General features: G+C 46.0%; 1 protein-coding gene across 4 annotated transcripts in view; it reads left to right on the top strand.

The window, feature by feature from the left end:
• PTPN12 (protein tyrosine phosphatase non-receptor type 12) overlaps nucleotides 1-26,084 on the top strand; it is an 820,244-nt gene that overhangs the window by 416,724 nt on the left and 377,436 nt on the right. For all 4 annotated transcript variants that reach the window (XM_069628049.1, XM_069628047.1, XM_069628048.1 and 1 more), the window contains exon 9: nucleotides 13,744-13,810. In XM_069628049.1, coding sequence (XP_069484150.1) covers nucleotides 13,744-13,810 — 67 coding nt within the window. The remainder of the gene's footprint in view (nucleotides 1-13,743; nucleotides 13,811-26,084) is intronic.

Genomic DNA, 26,084 nt, shown 5'->3' with positions numbered 1-26,084 from the left:
GACATCCAGACTGGGTTTGGCTGTGTTAGGCCTGAAGGACGCTTCTGTGAGCAGCTAGGCCAGAATGTCATGGGATAGCTGCATTTTATAGGATGATGAGGTGTTCATGGAATAGTGTTCGTACATGAACAACTAGGCCTAATTAATCAGGGGTATAGCTGTGCTCTAGTTGAGTGATGGTGTATAGAAGAAAGTAGGCGTAGTGATGGGATCAGAGTGGTGGTTCATCCAAGAGCGGCCGAGACCAGGCACGAGAACGGGATGGCAGGGAACACATCGGGACATGGATACACAGTGACATTGGGTTGGTTTTATGGTGATGGGAGGAGGCATACAGATGTATAACAGCGTGGGGGGATAAGAAAGCAGAGTACAACGGTGACACATGGGCACGGTGTGCACATATGGTGGTGAGAGGGTTGGGTGATACATTGGGATACATAGCGACATCACGGTGATCGGGGGCATGGAGAGCATCGACACAAGGACACAGTGGCGTGGGATTACAGCGATAGGGTGGGACATAATCCTATGTTGTAATCCCACTGTCTCTCCTTGTATCGCTGCGCTCCATGCCAACAACTGCATGGGGGGAGTAGGGTACACAGACACAAGCGTGGGGGCACACTGGGGTAAGGTTGGGGGAAATTTCATCCATTCCAGCGTTCCATCCCATCACTCCATCCTTTTGTGTCTTCAGCAGTTTATTCCGGCAACCAGCCATTCCATGGATGCATTAATCAATTTCTTCCCTTTCTTCATTTATTCATACAATTTATCAATTAATTCAATGCATCCATTTCTTTCTTTGATTACTTCCTCCACTGATTCCATCAGTTTGCTACATCCATCTATGCCTTCTATCACTTCGATCAGTTTTATCTCTTCCATTCTGTCCGTTCCGTTCATCAATTTCATCCATTCCATCCATTCATTTCATTCCGTCTATTGCATATACGTGCATTCCGTTAATTCTGCATGCATCCATGACCTCCGTTCCATCCGCTCCCTCTCGTTGAGAGTATGCTGTTCGGTCGATGAGTTTTGCCAGGAATCTGGTGTTCCAGATGGGACAGTAAATTTTGGAGTCAAGGATGGTTTTTTAAGAAGAGGCTTCACATGGCGTATTTTGAAGGCATAAGAAATATTCCAAAGCTGAGGGAGTCATTTAGGATGGTTCTTGCATGCTCTCATGCACAGGTGGACAGGAATATTTCTTTGAGGATTGAGGCGGGCAGGGGTCTAGGGGCGAACCAGGTTTGAGAGCAGATGGGTCAAGAAATTCCTCGCTGGCGATAGGTTTAAAGGTGGGGGTTGGGTGGGGGGTAGTTGTTGGGTTGGTCGGTATTTGTGGCGGGGCGGAGGGACAGTTTAAGGGAAGTTGTTCTGTCGAGAGCAGTGGTGTAGAAGTGGAGGGAAGAGAGTCGGAGTGATTGTGATGGGGTAGATTGGGTGGAAGTGCAAGTGGGTTTGACTAATTTCGATATGATTCTGTGGGGTTATTTGCTGCGGTTTTCAGTTCAGTGTCCGATTGTTGTAGTGGGCTTTTTTTGGCTTTCTGGATTTCTGATTTGTAGTTGTGATGGTGCAAGGGGAAAGTGGATCTGCTGATAGTTTTTTTCTGTTCGCCATTTGCTTTCCATGTTTAGTTTAGGTTTTTGGCATTCCTCCGTTCTGGGGTAAACCATTTGGGATAATGGTCTGACACGGAGTAAGAGGGGCACGAGAGGGTGAGCAGAGTTAGTCATTGAGCCATGAGACAAATGAGTCGATGGTTCAAGATCTGCCAGGGGGTGTCATGGGGGGTTCTGAGTAGCAGGGCTTCGGCTAGGTCTTAAGTTCGAGCATTTTCGGTGAAGGGGGTGGGGGCAGGGGTAGCGGAGAGGATGGAGAAAGGGATGATGAAATGGTCTGACCAGATGAGCGATAGTGGGGGGGCTAGATGTATCACGTCATGGGAGCTGAGGGTAGCATCTGTTGAGGCCTCGCGGGCCTGGAACGCTCACGCTTGAAAGGACCACACGCGGAGCCGCTCGATTGTGCAACTTGCTTTATTAACTACAAGGCGGCAACCGCCGAACCCTGGATCCCACACCCCAGCGTAGCGTCCTGTACGCACGGACCGCAACGGCGGTCCACCCACACAACGATGTGGGCTGGCTGACAGCATCTATGGTGTGCCCTTTTGAATGGATTGGACCATTCATGGAAGAAACTTATGCTGTAGGAAGATTGTGTGCAGTATGGGATGCCTTTCTGATAATTTTAGCAAGCTTAGGATGTGCTATGAAGTACATGCCAAGTCCCGTCCCCTTTCCTCCATACTGCATGGGTGTCCCTCGCTAGGGACCGTAGACGGAACCTTTTCCACCAGAAAAAAACCTTCCCGTTAAATGTAGAGGCGCGTGGGGGTGTGGCCCTGGGAGCATGCACCCCCCTGACTCCGCCTGCCGGTGCCACTCCGCAGTCCCCTTTTCTGCGTCAACGGGAACGGGCTGATTTCAACAGTGCTCCTGGGTTTGGCTTCGCCCATGTAATACTGCGTGCTCTTCACCCGGATACTTTCTTCTGTCTTTATGTCTTCTTTTATCAATCAGGTTCTCGGTCCTCTGGCGCCACGCTCCTCCCCGGCACATGTTGACTTCAGTGGGCTTCAGCAGGTCTCCAGCCTGCGAGGCGCTCTTCCTGACATCCGATCCCCACGCTCTTTCCCTCCGCTGCCTTGGGCCTGATCACAGCTGGGAGGGTTGTACCGCGTGCAACGCACTTATAACGTGTGCGCTCTGAAGCACAGGGTAGCTAGGTGGATGGAGCTCTTTGAGAAGTCTCCTCCAGAGGACTTGGACTTCATCAGACATAAGTCAAGGCCCAAGGGTGGGCCGCTTTTTTCCAGTGCACCCTGCAAGGGTGACTCCTTCCCGAGGAAACGCCTGAGCGGAAGGAACCGTTCATGTTCTCACACCAGCATGGGTACTGAGGCTAGACTGAGGTTGGCAAAGGACAGTGGGGTTCAGCGCAAAGACCTATGTCACTTAAAGTGGTGTTAGAGGCGCTGCTGGTGAATGCAGGGGTGGAAACTTGCCAAGTATTCCACTGGGTAAGTAAGACAGGTTGTTTTGCAAACTCACTGCGCACGAAAACACAATGAAATACAATTGGTTGGGTGTTTAATCAGAACTGGAGTAGCCTGACACGTGTTTGGAGCGACTTGCTCTTCTACTGAGGCTACAGATTTTTGTACATTAAAAATAAAATAGTATGAGAAAATAAACATATATGTGAAAGACAAACAACAAAGCAAAACAATTGGGTGGTCAATACAGCAAATCAACATAGTCATTAAAGGCATGAATTGTTGACAGAATTGTGCAAAGTAAATGCAAGGTGCTAGAAATAAACAATATTTAGAAACAAAAAGATTGTCTAACCAATATGGTAGAAGTAAATCCAATTCAGTCATTGCCAAATGGGGATAGGGAGAGAAAAGGGGTTGGGGAAAACAAAAATTAAAAGAATGCATTAGCATTTGTAAACAAGGTTGGCCATACAGATTGTTAATGTCATAGAGATGTGGAGTACCTGAGGTAAGATTGTCCTGTGATTGAGCACTAAAAAGAATGAATTAAGAGAACAGCTAATTAAAAATTCAGCTTTGTGAATTTCAATTGAGTATGATAAAGAAGTATTATATCCTGGCTTGCACTTAACCATAAGTATGGTAAGCAAGTGTGGTATTGTAATTAAAGAGTGCAGTGTATTAATGGTAAAGGAAAATATAATTGCACAGCTCGATAAGCTGATTAGATTAAATGTAAATTGAACATGGAAGCTACCTACGTACCTGTGTATTGCAGTTGCAAGAACAAAATAGTAAGGCGCATTAGCGTTGTCAGTGAGGGCGAGGAATAAGGTAAATATAGGAAGCCGATCAGGTGAGCCCAGCAGGGGAGGAAAAAGAGAGGAAACAGACATGCCAATTAGCCAAACTGCTGCGCGTCTGGACATTCAATTAAGAATCGCGTAGACCCTCAGAATCTCTAGGGGTCTACGTACAAGTCCTGTGCTTACCAGCATCTCCGCTGCATCTGGTGAGTAGGAGCCAGCGGTGCGCAGCTCCTGCTGCTGATAACCACAGGATCGCACTGTTGCGTGTACACGACCGTGCGTCAAAGTGGCCACCATCTTGTGTGTGTACAAGAGAAACCAAGCAATGTGCTACGAGGCTCAAAATATGGATGCCCGGACAATTAAATGGGAGAGGGATACCAGAACAGGCAATTTAGTGCTGGCAACTCGTACAAGTCACCAGTTTAACCAAATTAAGTTGAGCACAAATTAACTTCCATGTCATCAATAATTACAGACTGGATGACACTTGAAATATATGGGAGTAACCCTCGAAGCTGATTGAACCCGGCATAGTCACAGTCCGGCGTAAGGAAATTAAGCTCTGGAATTAGGATGGACAAAAATATTCACCGGGGCAAGTAATTAAGGATGAGTCAAAATGAGTGGGACACCAAGGTGGTGTGTCTATATAGCCCACTATTGAGAAAATTGGGCAATTAACCCAATAAAGTCTGTCTCATGAATTTCCACCCCATATGGGCAAACAATGATTATGGTTATAGTCGATTTGTAAGATAAGTGGATGGCCAACATTGAGTCACATTCAGCATGGTAAATTGGTGTACAAACAGATCATGTGCACCTATTTTATAAGTGTCACAAAAGATATACTTGCTTATAAAAACACAAATAATTCAAGGTCCGTATAGAGGCCATTGTGTGACAGGGCGGTATTGGCAGATGAGACGAGCTTCTAATTGCCTCAATTTGAGAACCAGATTACCCCCACGTTGTGGCAGGGTCAGTGTGGCCATCCCAGCAAATTGAATTTGTGCTTCATAGTCCATTTGATGGACTTGTTGCCAATGTACAGACAAAGGATATTTAGAATCTACCTGGGAGATGGATGCCAAATGCTCCCTTATTCAGATTTTCAACGGTCGGATTGTACTGCCAATGTAGCGCTGTCCACATACACATGATACAATATACACAAAATTTAGTGTTGCAATTTATAAAGGAATTGATTCTGTGTGTCCAACGGGTACTGAGGCTAGCTTAACTATCGGCCACAAGGCTGAGTGTTCTGTAGATCCTTCTGGAGACAGTGCTGAGGGACCGCAAGGTTCTTGTACTGGGTGTACACCGGAGGGGCTACGCCCTAGTACCGGCCAGATGTCCAAGGGAGCACCTGCACGCAGCACTACCGGCGATACCGAGGGCAATACACCTACCAGGCCTGTTCTGAGGTGCAGGGTAGGTCTCAAGCTCCACCACAGAGAGTCCTGGAGGAGGCCGGGCCCAGTGAGTCGAGCACCATGACTTTGGCACGCAGCTCGACAAGATGGGCGCTCAACTGAAACCGCACCTTGGAATGGCACAGGTGGGAGTGTGAGTTACAAGGTGGGACTGGTGTCAACCAGGTACGTGGCCTACAGCTTATCCATCAGCATCGCAGGGCAGGTTTACAACGCAGCCAGCTAGAGTACGCACTGGCTCCAGCAGCTGCCTGCTACCCCGTCAACATCACCTGCCATTCCAACAGCCTGTGAGAACAGGTTCTGAACCCGCCGGACACCCTGGAGGACACAGACAAGGACAAAGACCCTAACACGCTGTCGTCAGCCAAGGCCTTCCACGAACGGCTCGCAGGTTTGGCAGAGTACTTGGGGCTTCCTCAACCCGAGATCGAACAGCCAGAGGCGGGGGTCCTGGCCGAGGTCCTCACTCTTCGCCCATGGCTAGAATGGGGATCCCAACGCAGGAAGACGTTGTCGCCTTGGCCAAGAAAGGGTAGCGTAAGTACCACTCAGCCCAGCCTGTCAATAGCCACCTTGATGTCAAGTATAGCAAATGTAGAGGGATCCACTTTTGGCTGTCGGCACACCCTCAACTGCACTCTTCGGTGATGGAAGCGGCGTCACTCTACTCAAAACCTCATTCATCCTTGGCCACCTCATCCTCAGTGCATTTAGGCAAGGAGGAGAAGGTTTTGGAGGCTTACGGAAATGTATTCCAAAGCCTTGCTGCACCTTCGCAATTCAATGCAGATGCCATGCTGGCAGCTGTTAACCAGAGGTTTTTGCAGGAAATGGCTAACCTCCTTCCGTAACCTCCAGTGCAGAGCCAGGCACGTTTCAAGGCCGGACTGGCTGAGGCTAAACTGGTGGTACAAGACATCATGGAGTCCACTGTATGCCACATTGACACCTCTGGCCGGGCCATATGCATTGCCAAGGACATGAGGACTGGGATACTAAATTGAACCCGGACATCCAGGAACGCATATTGGACCTTCCATTTGAGGGTGGTGACCTCTTTAACTCCATCACCGACTAGGAGCTAGATAAAAAGAAAAACAGTTTGCAAACTGCAAAGTCTGTATCTATCCTTACGAAGTCCACGCCCAAGGTGTACACCCAGTCGCATCAACGCTCCGACAAGGGGTGGGCGTTAGATGGGTTCCGGGGATTCCAAGAACAGAGGTCCTGACAGCCTGACCGTTCGGAGTAATCACTGGCACAAACAACAAAAGGGGAGCAAGCACCTTTTTCAGTCCCCCTCCTCCAACAGCCTCAGAGGGAAAGAAGGCATGACGCGCCCCTTCGGGTCCACTTGTCTCGGTGGGGGGCAGGCTTGCCCTTCATGGACAGTTCTGGCGTCAGAGGTTTGCGGATCCCTGGATCCTGTCTGTAGTATCTACTGCATACCGCCTACCGATCCCTTCTTCTCCTTCCTTCCTCCACTCACACAGATTGGGACAACTCTGTTGGCGGAAATTCGGTCGCTTGTCGAAGTCCCAGCCTCCCGCGAGAATTGGGCTTCTACTCCAGTATTTTTGGCATACAAAAGAAGAATCAGGCTGGCATGAGAGTTGTTGGACCTCTCCACTCTCAACCTCTCCCTCCTTCTTCAAAAATTCAAGTTGGTTACGCCAGCACTTATTGCGGAGACATTGTGCAGGGGATACTGGATGTGCTCCCTGGATCTGAAGGACGCTTTTCTAGACTTCCCGATTTTGACTGCCGCATAGCTCCTTTCCACGATTCAGGGTCATGGGCTGCCCTTTCCAATACAAGGTGCTATCCTTCAGCCTCAATTCAGCGCCCACAGTATTTACCAGGCTCATGAATGCAGTGGCAGACCGCCTTGGGGCCCAGGGCCACCACGTCTACTCGTACCTGGACGACTTGCTCGCAGGGCGAGATCTCCAGATGCAGTTCCATCACACTTCCTCCGCCCTTATGATCACACTTCACGAGCTGGGGTTTTTGATCAGTCTCAAATGTCAGCTGCAGCCTACGCAGAGCCTGACCTTTCTGGGCCTCATAAGGGACACAAGCTCTGAGTCTCCCCCTCAGTGTACACGATCACGGCCATCAAGAGGGCCACTACTCACTTCCTCACCCGAGAAGTCACATCGGCCTTGTGGTACTAACACTTATTAGGTATCATGGCAGCGGTCCTACTGGCCGTACCCCACTCAAGATGAGATTACAGCTGCACTTCGCAGCCTCATGGAATCGGGAGCAGGGCTCCCAAGTGGAGCTTGTCAGCATTTCTCCTTCTCTCCACCCAGACCTCAAATGGTGGTCCAGGGACTGCAACCTGTGGCTGGGCAAGCCTTTCCAGCAGCCAACCCCACAGGTCACCATTACTACGGATTCCTCCATGGAAGGCTGGGGGTGGGCCACTTTGGACAACCAGTGTCCATGGAGTCTGTACCCTGCAGGAACAACAGTCTTGTATCAACTGGCTGGAGCTGAAAGCCATCTGGCTAGCTCTCAAAGCTTGCCTTCTGCTCATTGGGGACAAGGTCGTCCTCGTCCAGACGGACAACTCCACCAGCATGTACTGTTTTAACAGGCAGGGTGGTACCAGGTCTCCTCCACTGTGCAGCCTAGCGATCAGCATGTAGGTATGTGCCCTGGAGAACGTTTCCACTTACCGGGGGAATCCAACCAGGAGGCTCAGCAGACTGGGAGTGGACAATTACGAGTGGCAATTGAACGATCAGGTGCTGATGGAGATCTTCAGCAGATGGGGGTCATCCTGAGATGGATCTCTTTGCTTCCTGGGACAACAAGAAGTGCCAGCAGTTCATGTCCTGGCAGTGGCATGGCCCCCAGCTCCCTGGGCGATGCTTCCAGATACAGTGGAATGGCATGACTGGGTAATCCGTCCCTCCCACACCCCTAGTCCACAGGGTGATCTGCAAGATGAAGGAATCGTGTCACCTCAGCATCATTCGAATAGCTACGTGGTGGCTGGCGATACCGTGGTTCTCAGAGCTTCTCAGCCTTCTTGACAGGCCACTCATTCAGCTACCGATGGGCCCGGCTCATCTTCTAGCTCTGCAGGGGGGCAGGGCCTTCCACCCTGCTCCAGAGATTAGCCCTTGCAGCTTGGTTCCTAAGCAGGTCCCGCTGGAGCACCTGAGCCCATCACAGGCTAACTGAGACATCATTCAGGACGCTAGGTGCAAAGCTACCAAGATCCAGTGCAAGAGTAAATTGACTAGGTTCTGTCACTGTGATGACTCTAAAGAGACCATTTTATTTTTTCTCCTCTCCACCCCTCCACCCCCGTTACCTGCACGTTGGATGATGTGCTCTCCTTCTCTGCACACCTTGCTCACTCAGGTGTGCAGGTGGACACACGCTGTACCCATTTGGCAGCCATAGGGGCCTACAGGAATTCGGTGGAGGAGGTCTTCTCTTCCAACCCGGTGTTCAAGCGACATTCGGCGGGCTTCACCAGACTCTACCCACCCATCGAGAAACCACACCCCATGTGGGACCTTAATATAGTGTTGGGCACCTTGGCTCAAAAACCGTTCGAAACAGTGGCATCCGCAGACATCAGGCTGATCACGATTAAAAAATCAAAAAAATAAAAAAAAAATCTGTTGGTGGGTCTCACTTCTGCTCGCTGAGATGCAGACTCTGGTGGCATCGGAACCCTATATTACTTTTCACATGGATAAAGTGGTCCTGAGAACGCACCCCGCATTCCTACCTAAGGTACTCTGCTTTCCAGCTAAACAAGGAGATGGTGTTACCTACGTTTTTTGCAGATCCTAAGGATGAGGCTCGGAGGGTCTTGAACTGTCTGGATGTCAGAAGTGCTCTGAAATTCTATCTGGACAGGACCAAGGGCTTCTGCAAGTCTGATGCCCCGTTTATCACCTTCGGCAGGGGCGGGGGGAATCAAGGCCTGGCTATCAGACATCAAGGAGGCCTACTCTGGGCCGCACAGACCACTTCCAGCTAACATGCACACCCACGCTTTCAGAGCCAAGGCCACGGCCGGCGCCTTCCAGTAGCAGGTCCCATGGCAGGTCATAAGCAGAGTGGCCACCTGGGCCACACCTTCGGCTTTCTCTAAGCACTGTTTGGACACTGGCTCTAAATCAGATGCAGCTTTTGGACAGGCAGTTCTAAGGAACTTGTTTTCTTAAGGAGGGTCTCCTCTCCACCCTGGGGCTACATTCAGTTATAATTGCCCATGTAGTATGTAGGAAAGAGGAAGGGACGCAAGATTAATTAAGTTACTCACCGTAGTGACTAATGTACTTCTAGTCCATAGTGCCCTTTCCTCAATACGTCCCACCATCCTCCCCCCTCATAATACTAGTGTCATTAGACAATGTTAAATATTGTTGTCAATGGACTGAGTGGCGCTGGTGGGCGGAGTCGAGGGAGCGCATGCTCTCAGGGCCATGCCCCCACATGCCTCTAAATTGGTGGGAAAGGTTTTGTCTCCCGTCCCTAGCGAGGGACGCCTATGCAGTATGGAGGAAAGTGGACTATGGACGAAGAGTACGTTGGTCACTACGGTGAGTAACTATTAATGTATGCTCAATGCATTTGGAATCTGTAGCCCTAGATCTCTTAAGGGGGATATAAGCTGTGAGCCGCTCTTTCTGGACTATATACTTGCCCTTTGTTTCCCTAACTGTTCTGTATCTCCGCTGGCAGTGTATTTTTCAAAAACGGTGTAACGTACCCTACCTTAGTTGGAATTGAAATGTGCAAAATTGGCTGACACACGATGCACTCAGCAGCTATAAGAGACCTGTTAATCTTGGTGAGCGGTCTCTCCGAAAATGTACTGTATTTTTTTTGTCCTGTCGACAGTAATGGCTTTTACTATACATTCTCTTTAAACAATACATTGATTAGCAATATTTACTGTAAAAACAATGAATAGAGCAATGTATAGTTTACAATAAATACTCAATGCATTGATTGGCATCTTGTTGCTATTTCCTACACTCAAAAAATAGAATAAATGAAAACACAGAAAAGAAAAACAGGGGCTCAATGTAATGAATGGCTCTGAAGTTAAAGGCTCAGTTTACTGAATGATTTTCAAATAACATTGGTGGTGTAGATATGCCAAGTTGATGAGCGTTCACCAGTGTTTGGAGCCCTGGTCCCCATCTATTAAGGGTAGACCAGTCAGGTCATTAACCAGATGCACATTAATGTTTGAGAATGCCAGGCTCCTGAATGCCTCTGTGTTAGAAGGTATGTCGAAGTCACGCCTCCTTTTTTTCAGTTCTTTTGTGGCCCGGACTAGTGTTTCGGTACTTATTCCCATGTCAAATGACAGAGGCATCTAGTGGTGAAAGATGTTCGTCTTGGAAAGGCTGGCATATATCTGCCAAAATGTGGGTCCAAAATAGTACAAAAACGTCTTAGATTGCAGAGTTGCTCTATAAAAATAGCATTATGGACAAATGTTGCTTTCGGGTAGCTTACTTTAAAAAAAGAAATGTGTTGAAGATACGGGAGGTGCTGTGAGGTGGACCTCCCTATACTGAAGCTCCTTCCCATGTAGAGACTGCACTCTTGGACAGGCACTGTGAAATGACACCATCGACAGCTGTCATTTACTGCACTCTGCTTGTGGATAATTCCGTCTCTGTAGTCCTACACAGTACTCCCATCCAACACAACTGTTAAAGATAATGCTGCAGTACTGGTGATCTCTGGCAAATCAATTGTTTTATGCAATGTAATGTACAGTCGTATCATGTGATGTCCAGACTTTAATCTGCCAAATTTCCATGCAACCAACAGAGCTTTGAGGTCTTAACCATACCAGTTAAGCACTACATGCATTTTAGTCTACAATACATGCCTAACAATATAGACTTTTCTAAATCCTACAAACAATTTGATCATATTTTTGTACATTTGTTTCCGATCTTGGTCAAACCGGTCTTCAAAAATTGTCAGTCGCACAAACTATTTGCTTAAATACTTTGTACCATAGGAGAACTTCCTTAGTTAAATTATATTACTGAACCAGTTGATGCTAGGGTGCCATGTAGGCATGAGGTATATCATTTTTCTCAACAACCAGGTAAGTGCCAACTGTCGGTTTAGGGCTTACTGGTTGCTCGTTAGTGTCATGAATGGGGGCCAGTGCTCCAGATAAGATTTTGAAGTGTGAGTATTTTACTCCCTATTAAAGTGAAAATGATTTTTTAGGGAGTTCAAATGGAAGTCCAATTCCCAATGGGATTATTTTATAAAGTAAAAATGTTTTAACTGGGAAACTTAACAGTTTTAGTAATTATTTCTTTGCATCTAGATATTCATACACATTAAGATATATGTTTACTACTTTTGATCAGACAGTAACAATAGCAATATCTTCCATTGGTACTACGTGCAATCCTAGTCCAAACATATCCATGGAGCTGTGTGAGTGAAGGGGTACTTATTCATATGCATTTGTTTCCCATGTTTTGTTGGGAGTATTTTTACGCTTCTTTTTTTGGGAGTATTTGCCTTTTTTTTAGGGAGTAAAAGTGGCTGACTCACCCCTTATCTGTGGGGCTGACGGTGGGTGTTGGACAACGTGGCTATATGATAATGTAGGGTTACTGAGCAGTGCGCCCTAGTAGCTCAAGTGTGCTGTGATTGGCATGTGAGAGGATTTGGATGCTGAGCAGCTAACAATGAGGGAAATGGGCAGGTTACATAGTCTGGTTTCTGAATGACTCAACTCTCATGTGCCTGGAGTCTTGTGGTTAGTTTCTCAGTCTCCTTGTAAGAATGTATTCTTCAACCAATTCCAGTCAGCAGAAGGATGCAATTAGATTTCATAGTACCCTCTGAAAAAAGTGTCCACTGTTTGGCTAGCCAGTAGTCGGTAATCCCGAGAAGCTATCAATCATTTAGGTACTTTTCATTGATATTACTTTGCTCTTTTGGCCCAATTGTGCTTTGGTTCGAGTTAGGAACTGCCTGGGTAACTTTCTCCGTGACTTTGGTATCAGCTGATGGTTGAGTGTTGACATAGGGGGCTGAACTGGCAATTGAGACCTATGAAGCGGGGTTACTGTGCAGACTGGTCTGTTTGTATGAGACGACTCAATTTCCTGAATGGGGGCACAAGTGTTTAAACATGTTGGAGGCACTCCAGTGTGTGGACATTAGAGATGAGTTCTCTGTTTCAAGGATCAACGTCACTGGATGCTTTGTCTTTAAGCTCTGTCAACTGTCTGTGTATACCACTTCTAATAGTCTCATCTTCGAGGTTGTGTTTAGCGTTGTAACTGGGTTCAGCAGGGTTTCTGAAAGGCATCTTTTAGAGGTTTGGCTTAAAGGTTTGCTGTGCAAGCAAAAGGCAGGCAAGCCAGAGTCTTAGCATCACCCTGGTAGCTGGGTGTCTTCAACACAAGTGTTGGACACAGTTTACATGGTTGCAGCAAGGCTTACTAGCGTCCAGTCCTGAGGTCGGCATCTTTATACGATTCCAATTCTCCAAGTAACTAGAGCATAGCAGGCCACAACCCCACATGATTAGGTTTATTAATTCAGGCCATCCAGTTACCGTGGGTTGCTGCACACGAGCAACAAGGGTTTCTTTTCTGGCAAACTCGCAAAATTTCCTTTAAATTCATTGGAATCCAGGCATCCCGTTTGATACTGTCCTTATTTTATGTTCGCCTCTGTAGCCTTGTAATTTCTGGGCTGGGAGAATAATGCTACATGGGGCCACATCTGCATACCTTCTTGCAAAAAACAAGTTCTGGTTATATCCAGTAGCCTCATTTCTTGAGTGCAGCAAGTCTGGTCTGTGGCTCAGTGGACTAATACATCTAGTACAGGGGCCTTGGTTGGACCTCATGGTTATAGGTTCCAAACCCGGCAGATCCACTTAGCCTTTCATCCTTCCGAGGTCCTAAAATAAGTACCATTAAGTTGGGTAATAATAAACAAATGTTATCTGTCAATAGCGCCAAGATGCCCCTCTATGGGTGTCCTTGTGTTCTACAAATACGCCTGTTATGTTAAGGCTGTACCATCAGTAATGGTCAGACGGACACCAATCATCGGAGCTGTCCTTTGATTACATGGTGTGTCCTGACCTCGAAGCGGATCATTATTTCACTTATTGTTGAGGGGTTCAGGAAATCGGGGAAACAAACAGAACAAAATGTTCAGGATTAATGCTTGAGAGCTATGGTTTACAAATGTAATTCTCGCAGAATATTTCCAAATCTTAATTTTATTTTCTTATGCCTTCACCCTTTTTTTGTCCACAGCACTTTATATTTTAAATTAAACAGTAATTTACTTGCTTATCAGGCATGTCGTACTTGAGAAAGCTATGAACAAAACAACCTTTGAAATAATTGTTTTGTGTCTGCAGTGCAGGATGTGGACGAACGGGAGCAATCTGTGCTATAGACTACACGTGGAACTTGCTGAAAGCCGGGGTAAGGATATCTCGCAATAGTATGTTTTTTTTTATGTTCATCCAGTGAGTGGTACAACTTTATTGGGAAATATAAATTTCCATCAAAGAACCAACAAAAATAATACAACAATAAAAACCTTTAGATACAATAAAATTAATTTCTTCAGTTAGCATGCTATCTATTTAGGACTAGTTCCCTTTAAAATATGAAGCTTTTCAGTGTCCAGCATGTGCTTGTCAAGGTGCGTTTAGTGATTGCACATACCTGACAAATCAAGGAGGAAATAAGTATTTATTTTGTATTTTATTGGTTTTAGTAAGCACCTTAAGCCAAAGTGCTGAACATATAAATGAAACACGGTATGATGCAAGTAAATGAGCAGTTCATTCCAGGAAACGATCACTCAGGAATGTTGTAGTAGATGAGATTTTAACGAACCATGTAAAGAGAGTAGACAGTGATAGAGCAAAGGTAAAGTGGAAGAACAGTCCAATGAAGGAAAGCAAGAAGTTCAAATGATCGAAAACGAGACTGAGCACAGCGGCACGAGGAATCAAGTCTGCATTGAGAGGAAGATCGAAGAGAGCAAGAGGGAGTATAAAAGGATATTAGTTCAGCAAGGTAGCTAGGGGCAAGACCATAGAGAGACTTGAAGACAAAGAGAAAATTTAATTACACTTGAGAATAAAAGGGCAGCCAACCAAGTGCAGCAAGAGAAGAAGAAATTCAATCCCAAAATGTGGGAAAACACAGTAGGCAAATAGAATAATTAGAGACTAATATAAAAGGAGCAATACAAGAATTGGGGAGACCAGACGGAGCAGTAGAAAAGTCGAGGAATGATTAAGGAAATTAACATTTTTGAAGATTGGAATGTGAGAAGCAGGCGGGCCTTACGGATCTGAATATGAAAACAAGAACAAGATGTTAGAGAAATGTGATCAGAGTAGAGAGATTAAAGTCAGAGACCAAGATAACGAGCTATGGATAAGATTGGGAGCGTCGAAGGAGGAAAAGAGATGAAAAGAGATGAAAGGAGGTGGAAATATGGGGAGGAAGAGTGTTAGCAGGTAGATACCATTGTCCTGCATGTCTTGCACATGTAAATGTATTCAGGGTTTTCTAGTATGATCTGTCGAAGACCATATAAATTCATGTAATTGCCTTGGCAGCTTGTTAGCTGAAGTGCATATGTTATTTCTTACATACATCTGGTCCCAGCTATGAGAAATGAAAGAATTCTGAGAGATAACCGGCGCTGGGAGGATAGCTCTGGGGCAGCGCGCTTGTCTTGGAAGCGAGGCAACGCAGGGTCGAATCCCGGTCCTTCGCCTGTAGACTGGTCTCTGGCTATAAATGCGTTGTAAAAGATTAATAACCAATGTGAAGTGAAACTATTCATTTCATTTGTTTAAATTACAAGGCCTATTTGGATTCACTTTTTTAGTTTTGTTCTTTCAAAAAAGTTGGATCTACATGTCCCATTTAACATTTCTGAATCCCGCTTGACACAATTTTATAACATGTTACTAGATTGCTGTACTGTGGCTATGTCAAAGACCTGCTTCATTTCAACCCTTCACTTGCTCTGAGAGGTCTACAGAATACCCTAATGTTGCAATTGTATGCCTTACATGTTTAGGTGGCTGTGGAGGGGGATGAAGTCTGTATTTAAAAAATAATCTGTCCCCATGTCAGGGATTCTGCCAAAGACATTTCTGTGGGCAGGGAGAGTTTAGTGGAAACGCCTCCCCTTTCTGCACACACCAGCTGACCTTTTTTATTGACTGACATAAGTAAAGAAGGGGTGATGTGAGGAGATGGACATTGGAGTGCTCGCACTCGCAGAAACTGACTGAAAAACTGCTCCACAGATGTTGCATAAAGCAGCAATACAATTTACAATTCATTACATGCACAAGAACCTTGGATTCCTATGTGTGTACCAAGCCCGAACAGCCATTTACTGGTTTTCCATCTATCGGCCGGGTCTGAGAACTGCTCTCATATACTTACATTTTTGGATAATGTTCCTCAATTTCTTTGCACATTTTAGCAGCGATTCTTGTCTTGTAGTCCTGAGTGTGAGGCCCTGCCCTGCAGGTGTAATTTTTTTAAAAAAATTTAAAGCTAATTTGTTCTGATTTTTTTTTTTTTTAGACCACATTTAGTAAAGCTTTCAAAATGTACCTTCCTGTTAAGTATGGTTTGTGTTCAATGTATGTATGCCACTTAATAGCTGACCTGCACTAAGGCTGCACACTCTGCCTGGAAACCTTACAGTGCACTTCTGCGTCTGTGTAGGATTTTGCCAAGATTTCTACTGAGCGTCTTACAGCACATGGAGTCTAATCAAATAGTCGCAGTGCTGGACACCTGTGGAATTTGTTCTCAACTGCTGTCCGTAGGATGTAGGTAAGGGAGATGTTCATACAGGGCTTGATGTGGGTCTAAGAGTCGGTCTATGGTGGTCAGAAAGCTGATTCCCCAGTGCTTGGACTTCAGGCTGTTTTATGACTGACTGTTCCAGGCCTTCTGGCACCCAGGGAATGTCTTTTCTACATGTGCTTGGTGTAGTGATCACCAGTTCTTTGGTGTCTGCACAGCTTTTCCACCAGGATAAGTTCATTACAGTGAGGAATCTTGGCATTAAGATCTTTGATCGGATTAGCACAAGTTACGCTAGCACTGGAGTCGATCAAGCTAGGTGATGAACTCTTTAGCTTTCATGCCCTGCCTTTTACAGCCCACCATGGAGTTCGCTCGGGATGCAAATGGCTTTCTCAATTTTGCCTTGGGAGATCGGCTGAGCATGTAGCGCGGATCTCCCAATCTAAAATGAAAAATACCTGGGGATGGTTACGGTCTTGTGCAGAAGGGATGTGACCTAGTAGTTCGGCCTGGACTTGCCCCCTTTGGGGTAAGACCAAGCGTGATATGCATATGGTTTTTCCCCTTCTGTAACTGTTTGGCAGGCTGAAGAACGATGGTTTGGAGGGTTGCCCTGAGCTGTGCATGTGGTTATGATTAATTCAAAACCTTCCAGCCATCACCTTTATATTTTGCTACAAAAAGATGGCCACCACCATATGGAAAAGGAACTTTGTCCCTTTCCCCTTTCTATGGTTCTGGGCAGACAGAGGAGCTTGGTGTCCTTGCCTTTCAAGCTTCCTACAGTGCAGGCTGAGAGCAGCATCATCCCTGGCTAAGGCTTTAGATGCTCACTGGGGAAATAACCAGAGGAAGGATAGTACCAGGCCTGCTGTATTGCTTGGCCCTGAATACAAAGCACCACAGACTAGTGAGTGCAGGAAGTACTGCTACTGCTCCTCCTCCTCATTTGGTCCTGCTTTTTCACACCAGAGGAGGTTTATTCCATGATCTAGAGCATTTCAGGATAATTTCTCCTGATCTGGGGATGGGTAACTTCAGGGGACCACTTGGACAACCCATCTCTCAGCTTTTTTGTTCGTTCAGCAGCAGGCTTTCTAGGTCGTTTTTGCCAAACGTACAATATGCCTGGCCTATGAAGTTTAACATACAGCAGCTGATGCCAATGGTTTTGCTACTGGTTGATCCTCCTGTGGTCTCGCTAAATCCTCATCCACCAGTTTCCTTCCATTGCTCATCTGAGGAAGAGGGGAAGAGTATCAACATCCTGGTCAGAATTAGCACGGGTACTAGATGTGGTGTTCTCAGACAAATTCTTGCACCTTTTGGCCAAGAAGCTTAGACTGGGTCCTTCCAAGCCATGTTCCACCTAAAGAACCTGTCCCAAGGGATTCGCTGCCTGGCCTTCACCCTGCAACTTTGGTGCCAAATGTGGTTAACACTCCATTCAAAGGAGTTGATGTAGTGGATACCTGTGGCGGAGCAGCATCGTTGCCTGCCAAAGAGGCAGTTGTAGCATGATTGTGGAAATTATTGTTGCTCTGTATTTAGCCCCACCAGGAGAAGCAGTTAGGATGGTGTCTTTGCAAAGATTACACCTAAGGAATCTCCCTCTTTTGTCCTTTTGGATGCTTAGGCTCTTGACTTTGCAACTCAGTCTTTGGAAAGGCTTTTTCTGAGACTGCCCTTTAGAAGAGTTTGTACAATAAGTATAGACTGTCAAAGGATGACATTGGTGGTTCCGGCACCATATTGGCTTAGTTAGCCATTGTCATTGTGGCATGGTAATTGGGAAGGCCAATGCTTCCCAGATCTCACTCACTTGATATGGAGAGAAAGGCTTGGGATGTAGCTGGCAAAGTGTAGCAGATATCAGGCCTAACTCAGAGAGTCAATAGTGAATCTGTTTTATCCTGTTATAAGTGACAGATCCCGGAGATTGACATTTTTGCAGCTGCAGCCCAAGGACGCACCATAGAAACATTCTGAGGAGGATTCTACAACTTCCAAAAGGTTTTCCTAATGTGTCTGAGACATGAGATCAGTTTATCCTCTATATCTTCGTCAGTGACATGGAATTCCCTGGTTTTCTATAGAAAGGCGATATGAGGCGACAACATCCCGCAATTTATATTCCTAAACATAATTTGTAAATGCTGATGCGGATAGCCTTCTAAATAAGTGGAAAACTGCCTGTGCAGTTATCCCAGAGCAGCCGAATATGGATAAAGAACTTGTAATGAATGATCCAAATGCAGTTAAAAAATAAATGAGCAAGATTGTATTGAAACGAATGATCAAACAATCCAACATACAAGAATGATAAACGCGCCGGTGGAAGCCAAAAAACTGAATGTGTAGGAAGCCAAAAAAATGAATGTGTAGCCGGAATACATGGCGAAGTTCCCTTGTAAGTTGATAAGGGCAACATTTCTAAAGTTCAGATTGAATACACTCAGCGCAAGGAATGTCTGTCATGATATGAAGGATGTCCAGAAAAAACTACTATCTGTAGGCTCTGTAATTGCCAAGAAGTATCTTTGAAAAATCTGATTCTTTTCTGCCCCAAGATGGGAGATGAAAGAACAAGATATATGGGCAGAGAATTGGACAAATATCCATCTCAATGTGCAGAAGATTGGTGGTTGATAACACATGAAGGCACTAACAATAAGATCTTTTTACTAACCTTTTTTTTTTTTTGGACAAGATGAATCTACAGAGGGTCATCTAAGAGGAGTCATGATAGTCCGGAGCTATGTACTTGATTTTTTTTTTAATCAAAGGACTAATCTGGAATATGTAAATGGGGATTTTAAACGGTTAGCAATTTCAACTTTTTTAAAACATTTGTAATAAACTATTAAAAAAAAAGGTAATGTTCCTCATTTTGGCAAACTAGACCTCCTTGCAGTTAGACAGTAAGTAGGGATATGACCAATACTGTCTGGGGCATGACCCAGGTTTTTTGTAGAGACGGCATGCCTACTTGAAAGTGTCAAATGTAATGTCTATCAAAGAGAAACTACTGGAGTTACTCTTTGGTAAGACTTTCTCCTAAGAATGAGGTTTTGAAACATTGCAAATTGGACCTCCAGATTGTGAATTGTGTTCCCCGTCTCCTCCCCAGCCAAGATCCCTCCTGCTTTTCACATCCTTTAAAGCCTACAATTCGATGGTTAATGTTTCTGATAAAAAATTTTCATGCCAAAAACAAGATGGATATGGTTGCTTCGGCTGAACAGAAGTGTTATACATAAGATTAGTTATTTTTCCACTCCTAGTGGGGGAGGTGTGATGGATCATAGGAAGTCTGATGCATTTACATTTTTAAGAATTTTTGTATTAAATAATAATGAAAGAAGGGCATACCTCTCCCTATTGCTACAGGGATATTCCCTACCTAACAAAACTAGACTAAGGGTGCTCGTCCGTCAAAGTCCAACGAATCTGTCCAAAACCTACTCCTAACTGGCCCTACCCTGTGTAAGGTTCACTTTTGATTCAAAGTTTATCTGGGCTGAATCTAAAGGAATGGTTTTCTTCTTTTTGACCATGTAGTTCAGGTGAGACCCATCATTACGTGAACCCAAAAAGATTGAGGAAATGTCACTACTTAATTGATTCAGAACAAAAGTATTCAAAAGCGGTATTGTCCCCTGGACTGAGAGTTTCTTATCGGAAGGAGAGTCCTTGTCCCCAAGAGGGGAATCACTCCAAGTGAGGTTGCACTTGCCCAGAACCCTAAGGAGGGCCTTGTTTACCGGGCTCACTGCACTGGCCTCAAAGAGGGTGGCTCCCCCCGGGGAGAAGGGACAAATACCCTAGATTTGTCAGAGGGTTAAGCCAATTTTTCATCAATGGTTACAAAAGACTGTTGTGCTTTGGTTGTGTCAAAAGGGTACTGTTGAAACTTCCACCAGTTCCACAGGCGTCATCCCTGTGTAATCACAGGTTGACGCCTCCAAACTCGTCTTTGAGATCCTAAAAACTGTCTACCTGCTATTCAGGTGGTTCTGTACCATTTATAAAGGCCAGGTATGTTATTTCCGGTATTACTTCATCTCCAGAAACTCAAAGGGCTTGGGAACCATCCTGTACTTGTCATTTCTAAATGTTCTCAAACTGTTGGTTTCTTTCCACATGTTAAAGATTCTGTATATCTTGGAGGCTCCTCAAGAAGGGAATTTTCTGGTGTCTCTTGACCTTCAGGACATGTACTTTAACATCGTTCCAAGGAAGGACCATTGAAAGTTCTTGAGGTTCACAATGGGAGGTTGACATTTTCGGTACAAATGTCTTTCCATTGGTATGAACAACATTGTAAGGTTGGCCCCAAGGGTCCTAGCCAAAGTGATGGCACATGTGACGTCTGGAAATGTCCGGTCAAGTTTTCTGTGAACCATAATTCCCCCAAATGTCTTCCAGTACCAAAAATGTAATTGCTCTGGACAAGTCTCAACTGCATTGGGGGGGTTGTATTCCCTCACGCTCTAAAGAATTGGTGACTTCAAGGATATCAAGATTTTCAATAAAGGACGATAATTGGGTCTATCTGGTTTCAGAAGGTTGTAGCCTTTTGCATTTGTGATATACCTTTTGGAGGCTCAGGATGAGTGGTCCATTTTCAGCTGTCCATTTAATGGGATCAATATTACGTCTTTCACCATAAACTGCTGCATAGTTGTTATAGCCTCTACTTGGGTAGACTCAAGACCACCTCCTTAAGAGTTCCCTTCCAGAGCCTTCCACCTCCAAATTTCTCAGTTGAATAATTCCATTGTTCGGTTGAGGGGTTGGGGGCTACTACACTACTGTGCAGAGGCATATCCTTTGGTCTTCTCAGAAATGGCAAAAGCAGATAAGTCTTTTGAAATAGAAGGTGATTATGTTGGCCTTGAGAGCCATTCTTCCTGTTTTTCGGGGAATGTGGTTCAGATTCACACAAACAATGGCAATGTTTTATGCACTCATTCCGACTGTGCATGATGGCAGTCTAGCTTTGGTTCTGAGCTTCGGCAAACAGCATTTTTCTAGAGGCAGTGCATGTCCTGAGTGCTGAAAACTTGAAGGCAGTCCAGTTCTGTTAGTTCTGCCGCTTGTCCAGTGTTTGGGAGATGCACTAGAACACAGTTTGCCGAATTTTCCAGCGGGGGCTCTCCCTCAGTGTTTTATTTTCTGCAAGACCCAACAAGGTCAGTCCTATGCTTCCTGGATGGAGAATATTCGGCATCCCTAGGGGAAACCTTTCTTCAGGATTGGTTGGGCAAGTACATCTAAACCTTCCATCCAAAGTTGTTAGATGTTCAGGACACAGTGTGAGCACAAACTTAGTTTTGATTACTCTGAACTGGACACATTTGTTGTTATTGGGCGGTCGTCCTAGATCTTCCGTTGATGAAAGACCTTCTGTCCCTGGCGAAAGTGCTGATGCTTCACCGCTCCCTACCATTGCTCAGTTTGAGGTCTTTGGACAAGAAGACCCTACGGAGACTATTCCTGGGCCCAACATTCAGACATTGTGTGGCTAGGAAGGATTCAACCAAGAAACCATACACAAGCAAGTGGATACACATCTGTCATTGGCTCTTGAGAGAAGAACATTTACCCACTGCAAACATCCATAGACATGTCGCAAGTCTAATTTAGCCATTACAATCCTCAAAATGTTTAATTCTTTTGGTTATTGCAGCCTAGTTGACAAATGCAAACCTTTCATTTTTTCAAAATGAAGAAGGAATGGTCACTTTGATTCTCTAAGCATGCGATCTTAGATGGATTAACATGCTCATGAATTTTTCCCATTGTTGGACTAGGAATCCTCAGTAAAATTAAACACAGTTTCACTTTAAAATGAAAACTGCTCTCCTACAACCTATTGCTGTTACTTTGGGTCATACTACCAAAGCCAATGGCATTCGTCCTCTGCTCCACCCCCAATGGCCATCTTGAGATTATTTTTGTAAAATGTCTCCATCGTTTTTCATCTCGGGTCACATTGGTGGCCTCCAGCGGCAGCAGCTTGTTGCCGGTTAAGATACTTACCATCATCTTCGTGTGAGGCCTTTTCCTTAGACTTGGGCCTTCACTACGTGGCATGGCAGACGCCAACAAGATGAGTCTCTTCAGGGCTTGTTCAAAGTGTAACCTGAAGAATGTCTTTGTGGATGGTTTGCATGACAAATGCCTCTAATAGCAGCACCTGGACCATGATGTGGACAACTGTTCCATCTGCATGTCCTTCTCCAAAACTCTACGTGATCGTTGCAGAAGGTTGGTGACTTGGCTCGAGGAGGGCGCCAACGCCTCTGTCACAGCCTCAGTGCGAAGTCATGCTGCTGCCTGGGTCAGTAGTTAAATTGAGCTTACTACCTCTAAGAGATCAAGATCAGTTGAGGCCTAAAAAGAACTTGAAGCCCCATGTATTCACTCATCAAAACTCGTGTCAGTTGGAGTCCACGACTAAGTCATGGTCATCAGTCCACCGACTGAAATCTTCTACCACTACATCATCGGCCCCTCCGTCTACCGTTGTATCAACGGCTTTGACTACTTTGACTGTCCTGTCAATAACTAAGATAACCATCCACCAGTTTGCCCCATTCTTCCTAAACCTAATCACACTCCGCAGCCACCACCGTCTCCTCGCTCTCCGCAGCCACGATTAACTCTGCCAACGGTGCCCTTGCCTGCAGCTCCAATCGGAACAGCGCCAAGAGACTTGTCCTTAAACATCGTGTATACTCTGCAAACCTTGGTTTCTGAGCGGCAACAGCGCCTGTTTCCAACAGCTCCCCAGGCTGGTCCCTCTAGCTGACACCCATCTTGGACTTCCTCATTATATTTCATGAGGATAAAGGTGCCTTTGACAGGATTACGGTCGCTTTGGACATTGCGATTTCAAATTTCTGACAAATGGGCAATGTGGCAGTGCTCTGCATGCAAGGCTGGTTGAAGGCCTCTAACCTTTGCCCACTGGTCCAATCGAGAGTTATTGATATGCCTTTTAAAGGCGTGGACCTTTTTGGTAAGGCTGTATGAGTCCCTGCAGTCCATAAATACAGACCGAGATACGGCACGCTCACTGGGTACTCTTCAGAAATGAAGGCAGTCCTTTCGTTCATCCAAGGGCTGTTTCTCCAGGTGCATGAAAGAGTACAGGCCAGTATATCACCACCCTTCATGCTCCAGCATCCAAGAGGCGTACAGAGGATGTTCAGTCCTAAAGAAGGGGAAAGCATCGTCTGCAGGGAACATCTTTCAGGATGCAAACATCCAAACAGGCCTGACCACTTCCATGGCCTGGACCCCACTTCAGCACCCCAGTGGGAGGAAGTCTATCACAGTTTCAGTGAGTGGCACATCATCTCCACCAATAGGTGAGTTCTCAACACTGTCCAGCAGGGTCCCACCCTCTTGTTACTGGACAAATGCCCTTCCATTCCTCCCATCATAAGATAGGAGCAACACATGTCTCTGTTCTTGCAAGGGACCCAAGCACTGTTTTTAAAAAATAAAAAAGGGGGGGGGCAATAGAGATGATGCCAAAACACCACCTGGGCTCCCTAGTATTCTCCAGATACTTTCTGGTGAGAGAAAAGTCAGGTGGATGGAGTCCCATCCTTAACCTGAGGCAACTCAACACATTGCTCAAGTCTCCGAAGTTCTGAATGGTCACATTGCAGCACATGCTCAAACAACTGGACCACAGAGACTTACTGGCTTTACTAGACCTAGAGGATGCCTACTTTCACATCCCATTCATCGTAGGCATCGACCCATCCTCTGGTTTGTAGTAAATGGCAGACATTACCAATTCAAGGTAATTCTCTTCGGCCTCAAGTCCGCTTCGAGGGTCTTCACAAAGAGTCTGGCTCCATTGGCAGCCCATCTACAGCGTTCAGGGATCTGTCTATCAATTCCTAGATGACTGGCTGACTTGCGCCCCCTCTCGTCCACTGACCTTAAGCACACCGAAGAGACAATCAGTTGCCTGACTTCTCTGGGATTCTCGATCAACTTTCCCAAGTCCTGCGTAGTGCCATCGCAGGAGACACTTTCTAGGCCCACATTTCAGCACACTGACGTATCTGCCTTCTTCACTGGAGGAGACAGTCAAGGCCATCTTGAGAAAAGTGCAACAGCTCCCAATTCGTCAAGTGACAACCGTCTGCTCCATCAAATCTCTGTAAGGGATGAGATCTTCATGCATAGCCCTACTCCCTCATTGTAGGCTGCACATGATGCCTCTACAACAGTTCCAAGATGCCAGGTGGAAGCAAGTATCCGGCTTCTGGAATGTCAAGATCACCCTCATTCCAGTTTTCTGGAAGACCCTGCAGTGGTGGTCCGTTCATCAGCATCTTGCGCAAGGTGCTCCTTTTCACCTTCCAGCGCATCCCTGGAAGGGCGGGGAGCACACAGAGGTAAACCTCATGCCAGCGGCATATTGGCACCTAGAGGAGGAGATGCACATCAACAGCTTGGAAATGCAAACAGTGTTCTGGGCTCTCAAGCCATTCAAACCACAACTCCAAGACAAGGTGGGTTGCATATTCACGGACATCATGACCACCATGTTCTACATCAGGAAACTGGGGGGGGGGGGGGCGCTCTCCCATTCTATCCGAAAAAACACAGGCAATGTGGAAATGGCTGCTAGATCAGAAGATTTTCTCATTCCATTCCATCTTGCAGGCATTCACAATACCATTGCAGTTTCACTGAGCAGGGAACTACGATCCTGCCATGAGTGGGAACTTCATCAGACTCAGGTTCTTCTGCTTTTCTCCATGTGCGGTCACTCTCAAATCGACCTATTCACCAGGGAAGCAAACGCAAAGTTCCTCAGACTTGCCTTCCAGTGCCTGCAACCAAGGAGTCAAGGGGATGCTTTCTAGTCGGAGGTTCAATTCCCCTGATGCGAGTGATGACAGACCCATTGCAAGATGATACTCATTGCTATAGCATGGCCCAGGCAGGTCTGATACTCGGATCTTCTCCACTTGTCTGTGGCTCCTTTCATCAAGTTTCCTCTTCTTCCAGATCGGTTATCCAGAGAGGGAGGGTCTGTCCACCACCACAAGCCAGCATCCGTGTTATTGTCAGCTTCTCTCCTGCCAACCTAGAGTTTGGGCATTTTTCATGGCCTGCAGAAAACAAAGATATATATATATTCTGGCTAAAGCTAGAGTGCGGTCTGTCTGCCCTTCCATGCTATAAGCACAAATGGAAACACTTTTCTGTGTGGTGTAAGTCACAGGGCCCCCCCCTTCACATAATGGCTCCTCAAATCCTGCTGTACCTGCTCTCCCTAGCGAAGACAGGCCTTGCTCATGCATCCCTAGTACACATTGCAGCTAACTCCCGATACACTAGAACACCTGGCAGGCCTTCCTGGGTGGCTCACAGATGTTAAAGAATTCCTAAAAGGACTGTTCGGAACATTATCTTCTGTTAAGGTTCTAGCCCCCGCATGGGAGCTCAACGCTGTTCTATCAAAATTGATGAGTACTCCTTTTGAACCTCTTCAGTGTTTTGCTAAACTTTTTGTTTTGGAAGACTGCTTTTCTGGTGGCTTTCACTTTGGTCAGACGTTTTGGAGAGTTACAGGCTCTCTTGTAAAGAACCTTATTTATCCTCCATCAGTCCAGGGTGGTGCTACGTTCTCCTCCATGCCAAAGTTTGTCAGACCTTAATTTGGACAAGCCTTTAGTTCTGACGGTCTTCTTCCCCAATCCTGCAGAACGGACTTTGCGTTCACTGGACGTGGTGTGTGCTTAGAAGTTCTATGTCGCACACAGTAAACCTTTTCGCGCAACGTCTCAGGTGTTTAAGACATTTGTACCTGTGGTGCAAGGGAAAGCCATGTCCAAGGCTTCCATTTCCAGGTGGCTCTCTG

Source organism: Ambystoma mexicanum, chromosome 12 (assembly GCF_040938575.1).
Source record: "Ambystoma mexicanum isolate Mex_15411 chromosome 12, UKY_AmexF1_1, whole genome shotgun sequence".
Taxonomy (NCBI): Eukaryota; Metazoa; Chordata; class Amphibia; order Caudata; family Ambystomatidae; genus Ambystoma; species Ambystoma mexicanum.
Note: the sequence above shows the minus strand (reverse complement) of the source record. Positions and strands in the feature narration are given on the sequence as shown.